Raw genomic sequence first — 12,661 nt, 5'->3', positions numbered from 1 at the left:
CTAGATTCAAGGTATTCCTAGATAATCTGAGGCAAACTCTTCATTCCTCTGATCCCTGGAAGCATCTTCCCACTAAGTCGCATAGCTTTCACTGCAGGTACGTGGATTTAGCGCAGCCACTGCAAAAGGCTGAGTAAACACTGTGAAAGGAGGCTAAAATCTGCTACGTTTCATGTTTACAAATTGGATTAAGAAGCCAAAAGGTCAATTTAGCCGGAATACAGTCTACATGGTGACGTGGGTCAACTTAGTGAACCCATTTCAAAAGTTAGTATGAGGTTCATCTGAAGTTTGGGTTCAGCCTAAAGACACTTAGTTTTCTGCTCTCTCTTTTTCAGTTCACGAAGGTGTTATAAGCCTCACTCACTCATATGTATTGTGCCTCTGCTTTGAGCCCTTTCCCCATTCCTGGTGATTATCTGAATGAAAAGTAAATGAAAGGATTCCCGTAACAGGAAAGGAGTCTCCTGACATGCAGAAACACATCTCTCTCAACACATCTGCCCACACCACTCTCAGCACTCCCAGGACCAGATTCACAGGCAAACGTGAGCAGAGCTTTACCAGCACTGCCACTTACACATGTGGCAGTATTGATTTTGGTCCCCTGAAGTGCCACAAACCAGCAGCTTTGACAGAAGTCACTTTTTGATCCCAAATTACGTCAGCTAGCTCAGTTATGTCAATTTAGTCATTGCTTAGAATTCATGACATAAACAGATCCTGCAATATTGCGGCTCATATTTGCAGAGTAATGAACAAAGACTAACTAGTCTTGTTTCTTTTCCAACTTTTCTACTGGGAGCATCGCCAATCTTTCTCTCTCCCCCTCCTCCATTCCCTGATCTCAGGCAGTTAATGCTGTGCCTACAACTACATTCTTCTTTTTTTAAAACATTCCTTCTCTGTCTTGTGTGTTTTTTAGCTCTGCTAGAGTTGGTAGCATTGGAAGCCCAGCACTTCATGAATGGGACTAATGAAACGAGCCTGGTGACAAAAGCAGAGAGCTGTTAGCGATTTAAAGCTTGAAACAGGTATCAGCCTTAAACTCAGCAAGCCCTCGGTGGCACACAGCTCAGTTTACAGTGCCACTCAAATACTCAGCATCTTGAAGCCACTTTGTGGTGTTTTTTTTTTTAAACCTGAGGCACAGCGCCCTCATATGGTTCAGGAAAGCCCGAAGTGCAGAACACACGGAGTGTTTAACACTGCAAAGGAGTTTAAGGTGAAATATCCGTCAACAGTTCTGCACCAAGAAGTTAGGCACGCGTCCCAGGGCTACTAACTGGGAGTCACACTTAACGCCCCAGTGACCTTCTGAAGTACTTTCAAGCTACCAGCAATTATTACAAGCTATCCCTTGTCTTGACTTCTAAACCTCCACTGAGAATAATACAAGCCGTCCCACCTAAGACCACCTCTTCTCGCCAGGACGCTCACAGATCCCAGACCCTGCGGGGCCACCTGAAAACACTACATCCTCAGGCAGAGAAACCCAGACACCTGGCTGGGAAAAACACCCTGAAAGGGCTGGTCCTGGGCTCCCCCTCGGTGCCACAGGTGTCCCCACACAAGGCCCTCACACACCGACACCGGGTGGAAGGGGCGGACTGAAGGAGCGGCGCCCTGCTGAGGCGCCCGCTGTCCCAGGCTGTACCGCGGTGTCCCCTACACCTGCTGGAGAGGGGACCAGGGCAGGCAGAACCCACCAACCACCCAAATGGCGGGCAGCGCCACAAGAGGAGCGCTCACCGGCCCCAGTGGCTCTCTCCAAGCCCCACAGATGAGTGTCCGCTGTGGGGGTGAGCCTCGGCCCCTCAGACATTGGGGTACGGGGGCAGCTCCCACAGCGGAGAGCCGGGGGCTGACAGAAAGCCCTCATGGGGGGACTCTGGAGACAGTGCGGGACGGGGGCTGAGGGGAAACACTGAGGGGAAATGTTGAGGGGAGGCACTGAGGAAAGGTGCTAAGGAGAGGCACTGAGGGAAGGCACTGAGGTGGGGTGCTGAGGCGAGGCGTTGAGGGGAAGTACTGAGGTGAAATGCTGAGGGGAGGCACTGAGGGGAAGTACTGAGGTGAGGCGCTGAGGCGCTTGCACGACCCCACAGCCTCTTTTTGCCTCCGTGGGGCATCTCCCTTAGCACGAAGCCGGGAGCTGAGAGGAACCCCCTGCGGCTGGGGACAGCGGTGAAGCTCGCCACAGCGCCGGGAGCCTGAGGGGACGCGGGGGACCCGTCGGGGCGGGGTGCCAGTACCAGCCCGGCGCAGGTGCTGAGGGAGGCGAAGGAGTCGCTGCGGTTCAGCACGTGTCCCGTGTAGAAGCAGAGCCGCTCCTCCGAGGGCCGCCGGGGGCCGGGCGCCTGCCGCCCTTCCCCGCGCCGATGCTCCACCACGAAGTCCCGGGCGAGGAAGCGGAGGTCGCGGCGGAGCTGCACGTAGAGCTCGGTGCCGGCGGCGGGCAGGCGCAGCAGCAGCAGGGCCTCCGCCGCCCGCTGCAGCGCCCGTCGGCGCCGGGGGCCGCCGCCGCCGCGATCCCCTCGGCCGGCGGGCGGCAGCAGGTGGATCTTCTCCAGCGCCACTCGCTCCGGGATCACCACTTCCAGCTCCGCGCCGCCAGCTGCAGGCGAGAAGGGGAGAAGGGCTCAGGCGCTCGCAGCCCCGCCGGTCGCTGCCCGGGCCCGACGGGGCGGACCGGGGCTCGCAGCCTCCCCCCCCGGGGCCGGTCCCGTGCCGTCTCCCCCGTCACCCCCCCCCCCCCCCCCCCCCGGCGGGGCCGCCCCGTCGTGCCGGGCCGGGCCAGCCCCGAGCTCGGGTTGCAGCTCGGCCGCTCCGTGCGCTGGAAGCTGCGAGCAGGCAGCGGAGACAATGGAGCCAGCGGGGGAAAAGGGATTTATTTCTCTCTCCGTGCGCACACGGACGTTAGAGGCAAAGCCGCGCAGGGAAGAGAGGAGCGAAGCACAGGCTGAAGCTACTTGTTAAAAAAAATAAAATAAAAAATAAAGAGAGCGCAGCCGCGAGCATCGCATTTCACCAGCCCCAATAAAAAGCTGCAGGGAGAAGGGGAAAAGCAGAGCGAGCCGCAGCCAAGGACAGCCTGCAGCTTTCCGCACGGAGCCCCGCGGCAGCGGCGAGAGGGCAGGCAGGCGAACACCGGAGCGGGGGCCACGGCCCCGGAGCGTGCGCTGCGGTCCGGACCGGCACCGCCGGCACCGCCGGGGGAACGCAGCGCTACCTGTGGCGGCGTCCGTCCCGCCCAGCAGCAGCAGGCAGGGGAAGACGAGGGGCAGGAGGCAGCCGTCGAACATTTTCCGGCAGCGGCGGGGCGCGGAGCGGAGCCGTGTGCGCGCTGCCCGCCCTCGGCAGCAGTACGGGGCGCCGCCGGCAGCCGCGGCGTGCTGGGCGCCCGGCCACGCCCCCCGCCCGCGGCCCCGCGCGCCCATTGGCTGAGCCTTCCTCCTCTCCCCGCCTGCCGCTCGCTTATTGGCTGCGCGCGAAGGAGGTGGGCGGGGAGGGGGGAGGTGGCACGTGGGTGGGGGCGGCCGGCGGGGGGCGCCCTTCGCTGCCCCTCAGGGGCTGGGGCGCCATCTTGGGGCCATCTTGGGGCCGTCCTGGGGTCCTCAGCAGCCCCTGCTCCAGGGGTGGGCGCCCGCTGAGGGGCACGAAGCCACTGGCACAGCCCAGCCGGCCGCAGAGCTCCGCCACAGGGCTTTTTGCTGCTGCTGAAAGAAGTTTGATGAGCTTTGATGAGAAGTTTGATGAGTTCCTCTTGATAAATCCAGCCATTCCGTCATTTTCTGTAGCCTTCTCCACCAGCAGCATCCCAAGGCTTGATCCCCTCTTCATTTGTCAAAAGACCAGAAAAATTGAATATCTGGGTGCACAAAGATGTTAGACAATCTTGTATACTCCCCAAAACACCCGTTATGCTGAAAAAAGCAAAAACCTAGCACATAAATCTCGAGATACAAAGACTGGTCTTTAAAATTGTTGAAGAGAGAGAGTGATTTGAAGCAGGCAGGACAGGCTGTTGGTGCTGGTCAAGAGGACGCTTTGGGAGAGGATGAGGAGGGATCCAGCCAGCACCTCCCTCTCCTCTCCCCGCTCCAGGTGTGTGACACACACGTCCTCGCACACACACATCCTCGCCACGCACAACCGCTTCCATCCTCACCAAGATCCAACAGCCCCAAGAGCTCCATCCTACCTGACGGTTCAGCCAAGCCCTGCGTGTCCTCAGCTTCACAGAGGTCAGAAGCCAGCCTGGTCCGGGGGCTGTGGAAAGCAGGAGGGGGATTTGTGGAAAGCAGGAGGGGGATTTCCAACAGGAGGAAGATTTCCGTTGCGTTTGGTGGGCTCTGGATCAGGTCCTGTGCTGCCGGCATGGCTGGGTCGTAGAAAGCAGTAAAGACCCAACGTGTTAGCAGCTTTAAACTGCCGCGGCCAAGCAGAGCAGCGTCTTGGATTTTAATCTCGTGCAAAAATCTGCAACTCTTTTTTTTTTTTTTACTGAAATCGTTGAAGAATTCAAAGGAAGACCCATAAAAGAGTGCGAATGACTCTGGCAGATCTCAGTGCAGCACTTAGACAAAGATTGTCCAAAGTTGTACTGACAGGGGTAATGGCTCTGAGACGCAAGGAAAGGGAACCAGATTTGGATGCTCATCCCTGCGACGGCAGGCAGCTGGGGTAGTGCTAAGAAAAGGGCCGTTTGAAACTAAGAAAAAGGCTGGCAAGAAGCTTTGCAGACAACCAGGTTAACACAGAATGGAGGGGAGAACACAGAAACGTCAATTTAGCATTATTTCAGCAGTATCGTCAGCGAAGATTTCCACTCAAGAAATTTCACCCAACGTGGTCCCCTGCTTTCACTGGGGGTGAAACCAGACTGCAGCAAGACAAACAAAAAGAGGAAACAAAGCACAAGCCATCACACGGGTTTGGCCTCCCTCTTCCTTGAGCCAGACCTGCCTCTTTTCCCAACTTGCATGAATCTCTCGCAACCTTAAAGCTGGTGCCCAGCTGTCCCCTTAAAGACATACCAGCCTTTGCTACCAGGTGCCCCATCTGCTACAGAGAGCAACAGGTAGGACCTCGGACATTCAAGATCATGCCTTTGCTTGTTCAGACAGGGTGATGGTCTGGAGACTTCAGGCTGAGAAATGCTGCTGCAGTCAGAACTGACAGCCCCTTGCTTGTCAGTTTTACCTTTTCCATTTCTGTGGAAAAGGTTTTGTTTTCCAGTTCTGTTCAGGATTTCTTGTGTTGCCTTGCACGAGCAGTGATTGTAGCGTATAAATCATGTTACCAGATACTTGGCTGCATGCTGTGATGGGCAGGTTAACCCCATTTTCTCTCTTCCAGGCATTGTGGCAGTCCCAGGCACCAAGAACCACAAGGAAACTTGTCTCCCCAGTGTGGCGGCACTGGGAGGACATTACCAGCCATCAGCAGCAAGAGTGAAACCGAGGATCCACAACCAGTTCCCAGCAGACAAAATCTGAGCAAAGCCAGGACCCATGTCGCAAATTCACTTTCTCAATGTGAGATCAGGTGAGATTTAAAAGCTCTGCATTTTCCTATCTCTTTTCAGGCTTGGTCTGTGCTCTAACAAGAAATAAGTTACCAAAGCCAAAGGACTGGTTCAGAACCCATGCAAATAAGACAAAAACTCTATTTGGGACTGTCTTTCCATATGTCAATATTGTGGCATAACATGGCTAAAACAGAACCTCAGAAACTGAGTTTCCCCCCTGACCTGCAGCAAGCCAATGACTTCAGCACCTCCCTCCGAGGCCAGAGCCCAGGCTGGCACAGCAGCTCTGGGCAGCAGCTTCCCCACAGCTCTCCCACCCATGGCAATCCTCCACTCCTACAGCCAAGAGGAATCTGATTTGTGAGCTGCCAAATCTGGCCTGAGCCCCACACAGTCGTGTTTAAACCCAGACCACCAGCCGTCTTCATTTGCTGAGGGACCAAAGCTGGTGCCTCGGCTCTTCCCTCAAACAAAAGGGTTTGACTGGGGGTCGTAGATTTGCGTGAGTATTTAGTAGAGCCTTTCTCCCACCTTCCGAAGTCCTCTGCCAAAGTAACAGTACAAAGAAAGAATAAATTTAATAGTGTGGGGAAAAAAAGGGCGCTAATAAAGAGAAGTCTGTAACTTACTGCATGGAAGGACTCACTCCGTGGCAGGGCTGGCCAGCGCAGACCACGCTGGGGTAGAGCTGGTCCTTTCTGAGCATCACAGAGGTGCAGAGTGCAGAGAGCTCTGGGCAGGGGCCCAAGAGGCTGCAACACCCTGCATCAGGGGCAGTGGCACAGGTAGGCCCTACTCTTGGCAAAGGCTGGAGCCAGGCAAAAAGGAGAAGGCCCTGTGGAGGTACCCACGCAATAAAAGAGGAAACCGTGTTAGGAGCAGCAGTGGTTTTATTGAAAGCAAATCACAAAGCTCCACTGAGACACAAGCTTTATTAATTTAACACCGTGGGCTTTTCAGAAATGTCTTGAAATTGTTATTGATAAGGATAACGCACGTGGCAGGAGGGGGCTGTGGTCCTGCTGCAGTGACCACATTTCTCCTCTGTCCCCAGCCCTTGCAGGGGGGAGTCCTCCTCACCATCAGAGTGGATTTAGCCCCACAGTTTCTAGGAAACAAGCCCTCTCCCCTTCTGAAGCTAATGTTTTCTATATATATATATTTATTTTTTTATTTTTTACAATTTTAAATGTACATCAAGGAAGCCAAGTTTCATGGCCATTATTGCGCAGTTAATAACCCTTTGGAGACTGCAGACATGTGTTATATACATCTTCCCGAGCAGTCCTTTGGCTCGCCGCCTGGAAAATGCCAGCACGCGAAGGGTTAACTTGGCCACCGCTCAGCCTCCCCTCTTCTCCCCAGCACCCCTCTCCAAACCCTTCCTGTCCTGGTCCTGAGCGGGCAGTGCCTGTGTGGGCAAGGCTTTCCTGCCCAGCACGCTCTGATGGCATCCTGCTCCCCGTGCAGCTCCTCGCCTTGCTGCAGCCTTGGGGGCAGAGGCGATTCCCCTCCCTGCCGCAGGCTGCACCTGCCCTAGTGCCGTTATCCTTGTAAATGCCCCCGGGTAAGCCAGAGGGTTTAATGATAACGGAGGACTGAGGGAAGCTCTTTTGTCACTTAAAGCAATCAATCAAATAAATACTGGCAGTTCTATAGGTTCCTGTAAAAGTGGGTTTCCTCCAGAGCAGTCTTTCAGTCAGCCAGAGGTTGGGTTAAAGCTTCTTCCCTGGACAGAGCATGTTTGAGGGTGTGCTCCCTCACGTGGATTCTCCAGTGTGCAATACCACTCGGGTAGCCCTCTGCAGAGGCTCTTGTGATGTCTCTCCTTCCAACTGCATCAATTCTCCTGAACTTGTGCAAGAAAAACTCCTTCTGGGACTCTTCTGTCAAGTCCGGTTGAAAATGGACAGCCCAGTCCTGAGCTCCTTCCCTGGCTATTTTCTCCCCAAACACCTCCTGTCCACCCCTCTCCGGGAGCCTCACAGTTTCACTCAGCTGCAATGGGAGAAAGCATCCTATTTTTATAGAGTATGGAGAACAGAAGAAAAATATCCTTGTGGGGTTGGGACTGAATGATTTCAGGAGGAACGGACTCCTGAAATCCCAGGTCGCTTCACACCTGCCCCTGTGAGAGCAGAGATCCAGCTACATCCCCACACCAGTGTGCTACTGCTTGCACAAAGCTTCCTGGGGCATCTTGCTGCCTTGGTGCAGACATTAGAGGGATCACAGTACAACGCTGTGAGGAGCGGAAAAACACATTGCCCACCTGCCACTGTGGGTGAGAAAAGCCAAGAAAAACAAAAGAACGTGCTCCCAATTGGGCAGCACAGCTGCAGGACGCTGGAAGATCTGCACCCTCCAACGCAGAGGTTGAAAACACAGCAGTACCACCACTTCCACGCAGACCATGCTGGGATTTTTACACAGACAAGGCTAGTCCAGGGTCTGTTTGGTATCTGAGATCGGCGCACAGATAGCCATCACCCAGGCAATAATAATCAGCCACACGTCACTCCCCAGGCATGCAGGAACAAATGGACAAAGGAAAGAGCTGTCGTTGTTTGAGCCTGACCCTAAAGTTCAGCGAGGCTTTTTATGAAGTCCAGTGTTGCCACCTCTGATGATGTTATCAGGAACCTGGGAATAGCTGGCACTTTCTTTTGTTCCATTTTATGGTTTGTTTGGGTTGTTCCTCTCCAAGCCTTGGCTCCCACAGTCATGAGACTGTTATTTCTCATTTAACTCCGTCACTCCGTGTCTGACCCCATGACAGGCTGGGAAACGTGAGCTGCAAGAAGCCTGGAAGACGTTCCCAACCATAGGATTGCTTAAAGCAATCCTTTCTCAAAAAGTGATTTCTTTTGTGTGTGTGTGTGTGGAGGGAGATTTACTGAATGCCTGGAGCTGACAACAGCAGAGACCTTCACGCAGATGCCAACTTCTTTCTTTTCCTGGTGCTGTCCTTCAGCTGGCGTCCCCATTCTCCTTCTCAGACTTCTTTTTCTATCCAACACCTGCCTTGGACTAGGATTGCCCCTCAAAATGAATATTTCACATACGGCTCCTCATTCTCTGCATAGCCCTTGCAGCAGGGGCAAGAAGCCAGAGGAGGAGATCTGTAAGGCAAGAAGGCAGTGCATGCAGTGCATGGCTTGGAAGAGAAAGGTGATGCTGAGGGCTGGGTGCAGCCAGCTGCGTCGATGTGAGGGGCCTGTACGTGGTGGCCTCGTGCAACTGCACAGACTTAAAAGTGGCTTCTTTCCATCATGAGAGTACTAATAAGGGAAACTGCTGACCTAAAACACTCTTAATAATGTTTTCCTATTTCTTTAACACCTCTCCCTAGAGCACTCTCTCCTCCCTTCACAGCGTCTTGGCCAATTTCACTCACAAAGCAAACAGAGAACTCAATATCCCCACGAGCAGGGATTACCAGGGGTCAGGGGCCCTCGCCAAGCACCGCGGCTGAGGCTCCGAGGTGGGTCACAGCACAGGAGCCCGCTCTCCTCCAGCCAGCGAGGCACTTTCCCCCCCACTTTGCGGCCCACCAGGGCTGCAGGAGCACTTGCAGGGCCATGAGCCCGTGGGGATGCACCAAGGCAGAAGGTGACATCCTTCAGGCACAAAGTGCTACTGCACGGTGGCACAGAGCTGAGGAAGGACCGTGTCCCAAGCCAAGCCCCACTAACAACCCGGGCTGGACTTGTAGAAAACCCCTTCTCAGTCAAAATCAACCAAAAAACCTCTGCCTTTTACCCACGAGCAGTGGTAGGGCCAACAACGCGCCAGCATTCAGCGTTCCCTTTCCCTACTGGACCAATCCTTTACCTGAGTTAGTGCAAACCTTCCTGGTTGCTCCCATTTTGGGTGCAGAGCTGCACACAAGCGTCACTGTAACGCCACTGTCAGAAGCGGTGCAGAGTCCACAGACTGAAGCCTCCAGCTGCCGGGAGCTGAGCTTTAAAATCAAAATCAACAATACAGTTCTGCCAGCACTCTCCCCAGACTTGGCTCCTCTGCGGTTCCCCCTTCCAGAGCACTCAGCCTTCGTGCTCCCTCCCCATCACCCTCAGTTGGGTCAGCAGATTCCCCAGCACTGTCCCAGGAAGACAAACAGCACCAGCAGGGAGGGAGTTGGGGGCAGTTGTGGCCAGACAGCCTCCACCGTGCCATCCCACAGCCTTTAACACGTGCTCCACAGCCTGGAGACACAAACTGGGACGCTTGGCCAACTCTTGGCATATATCTGATAGCTGCCCATCCTAGGGGTCACATGGAGCACCTACCTACTCGGGAAAAGCCCCACATTTTGGGCTCCCGAGCTGACCTGACACAGCAGAAGCATCTTTATTCTGAGGGAGCAGGGTGGGGGTGATGTGCTGGGACCATTTCCGTGCCAGCCAGAGCTCTCTTTTCATCCACAGCCAGCAAGGAAACCCAACTGCCCGTGTCAGCAGAGTCTGCTCGGAGTCCCTTGGGGAAGAACCAGGCAGATGGAGGGCCAGTGTGAGGTCTGGAGGGAGCAATCCTTCTGCAGACTGAAACACATCCTGCTCTTTAATCAACAACAGCCACCAATACCTCATCTCAGTCCATTTGGGGCCAACACTGTCATTATTTGCAAGGTCACACAGCGAACCAAGAACAAAATCAAGATCCTTCTCTGATGCTAGATCCTCTCTCCCAGCAGAGCTGGCAATTGACTTTGGCTCGGTTGCAAGTATTTGTTCATAAAAGCAAAATATTAGCGTCACTCTAGGACTATTACAGCTGCCTCCTTTTTGGCGTTCTGGGCCAGACCCCCACAAGGAACGAGAGGGGATGCATGTTGGGCAACCTGTTGGCCGTGAAGGGTCCCAGCACCATCTGCGAGCTGTGGATGGAGCAAAACGTGCCAGCAGCGGGGCACCAGCCCCCGGCAAACCCCTGCCTGCAGCAAGCACCGGGCAGGCAACCTTCAGCTCCTGCCCCTGCCGGGATGAAGGCAAACCCAGCCACCTCCTGGCTCTGAAAGAGAAACCCGGAGATGGGAACCCGGGAGGCTGCCATCCATGGTCTGCGGTGCTTGAGCACAGCGGTGCACGGAGAGAGCTTCAGGAAATGCTTCGCTCCCATCAGAGCAAATCAGCTCACAGCTCCCTACGCAGCTATGGCTGAGCACAGTCTGACCACGAAGGTTGTGCTGAATGGGATTAAAGAAGCTTGTTTATGCCAACAGATCCCATTTTTCTGCTGACACTTGAGGGGAGTGTGGGCGCGCACAAGCTGTTTGCTTGGCTCGGTGGGTCATCTCAGCCAGGGCTTAGTACAGCTACAGAGCCACTGGGCTCCTCAGCACACCTCTCGCAGAGCCCAAGCCCAAAACTTCCTCCTGGTGGTGGAGGAAAACCACCCCCACAGCAGTGGGGAGGGAAGAGACGCAGTGTGCTGCACCCAGGCCCTGAGACATGCTCTGTCCTTGGGGTGAAACATCTAGATTTTGGTCCGACTCATCTTTTCTCTCTGCTCTGTATTTATAAAAATCCCAGTTTCAGTGCAGCATTTAACACTGCTTAGGGACTGCTTCAACCTGGCATGGCAGTGACCACTGCTTATTTACATTAAGACTCTGGAACAACTTTCTACAGGCAATGCTTTTCAGTGGTTCCTCCTGCCAGCACGCTGCAGTGGTTTTGGAAGTGTTTTAGGGCACGGTTCTTGGAGCACAAACCCCATAGCTCAGTCCCTGCCCCTGTACATCGCACTTGTCAGGGCGACGCAGCCCCCGTCCACCCAGCAGCTTGCCACATACCTCGTCTTCTCGAGCACACAGCCAGCAGCCAAGTAATTCGTCCTCCTGCCCTTGTAGAGGTTGTCGTTGGGCAGATTTTCTTACACAAAGCTGCTTCCTGGCATTCCCAAATCTTTGGATTGCTCCGGCCTTTTTGGATTGAACGGATTCAGTACACAACAGCTCCTCAGCCTCCATCCCCTTTTGTGTTTGGGAGGTGATATCCCACCCATCCCTACCTCATACGCGCCCACGCTGAACCTGGCCCAAACCCCTCTTCCCTTAGAGCTTTGCTTTATTGCTGGCAGAGATACAAAACACCAAACACCTCCCAGAGGAGCTCCCTTTCTCGGGTGGATCCTTTATATGCTCAGAGCAGAGAGAATCCTAAGGGGGGACATCAGAGTAACCCTCATCACCTGAGAGTTTCATCGTCCTTATTTCCATTGCAGGTGTTTGAGATCTAGGTGAGACTGGGGCTCCAATCACTAGCACCTGCAAACTCTGTGGCTTGACAAATTCGTGGTTTAAATAAACGATAAAGATAAAAATAAAAAAAAAGTACAAGCAGTAAAGCAGAGCCAGAGAAGATTAATGTTCTTCGCCCCCCCCCCCCCCAGCCACTTGTTTTGCGGTGTGAGGCTGACCAAAGGGAAATTGCCAGTTGCAAGAACCGCTTTCGCACCCCGATCTTTAACAATATCTTTTATTTGTTTTAAGGGCAAAAAGATGGACAAAAACGTTCCATGGGAGCCGTGTCGGAGCAGGGAGCGGTGTCCTGCTATTGCCACCTCGTGGGCCCTTGCAGCAATAACCAGGTAACCCACTGCACGCTTTTTAGTGGCATGAGCACTCACACAGTTTTCCTTCCTCATCCCCCCTGCAGCACGCACACACCAGCAGTGCTGCTCGGGGCTTTTCAAAGGGAGCTAGGAACCAGGAGGAAGGCCCGAGGCGTGTTCACTTCCCATATATGAGGCGTTTTCTCCTGTTCCCTGTGCTGTTTGCCATGCCCTGGCGACCAACCATGCCATTTGCTGTGTGTTTTGCACTTCCACCTACACTTCTAGGATGCAGCAGCACAGAGGGGCATCCATTCCCATGGCAGGAAGCAAAATCTGCTCTGATGTGTTAACCGAAGAAACCTGGAGGTTTCCCTGTGCTCTGCAGTGCATTAGAGAGCAGGAATTAGTCCTCCTCTCGCTGACATGCAATGGAAGGAGTGCGGCCCTTCCATGACACAGGACAAGGAGTCAGCCACAGACTGGCTGCGGGGACTCTGCGTCTCTCAGGCTATGGGGCTAACCTCACAAGGCATGGCTGAGCTCTGACATTTGCTTTGGATCAGTCCC

At 54.3% G+C, this 12,661-nt stretch overlaps 1 protein-coding gene and 1 long non-coding RNA gene across 3 annotated transcripts in view; one reads left to right on the top strand and one right to left on the bottom strand.

The window, feature by feature from the left end:
- ADAMTS17 (ADAM metallopeptidase with thrombospondin type 1 motif 17) overlaps positions 1–3,383 on the bottom strand; it is a 177,623-nt gene extending 174,240 nt beyond the window's left edge. For both annotated transcript variants that reach the window (XM_048076347.2, XM_048076348.2), the window contains exons 1-2: positions 3,233–3,383; positions 2,256–2,617 (exon numbers count right to left, since the gene is read on the bottom strand). In XM_048076347.2, the coding sequence (XP_047932304.2) occupies positions 2,256–2,617; positions 3,233–3,305 (435 nt within the window). In that variant the 5' untranslated portion in view covers positions 3,306–3,383. The remainder of the gene's footprint in view (positions 1–2,255; positions 2,618–3,232) is intronic.
- Positions 3,384–3,677: 294 nt separating this feature from the next.
- Positions 3,678–12,437, top strand: LOC106036472 (uncharacterized). Its single transcript, XR_001207327.3, has 3 exons — positions 3,678–5,083; positions 5,362–5,550; positions 12,030–12,437. It is a non-coding gene; the product is annotated as an uncharacterized lncRNA (long non-coding RNA).
- Positions 12,438–12,661: the final 224 nt, after the last annotated feature.

This window comes from Anser cygnoides, chromosome 11, assembly GCF_040182565.1.
Source record: "Anser cygnoides isolate HZ-2024a breed goose chromosome 11, Taihu_goose_T2T_genome, whole genome shotgun sequence".
NCBI lineage: Eukaryota > Metazoa > Chordata > Aves > Anseriformes > Anatidae > Anser > Anser cygnoides.
The sequence above is the reverse complement of the archived record's forward strand: the minus strand, read 5'-3'. Positions and strand labels throughout refer to the sequence as shown.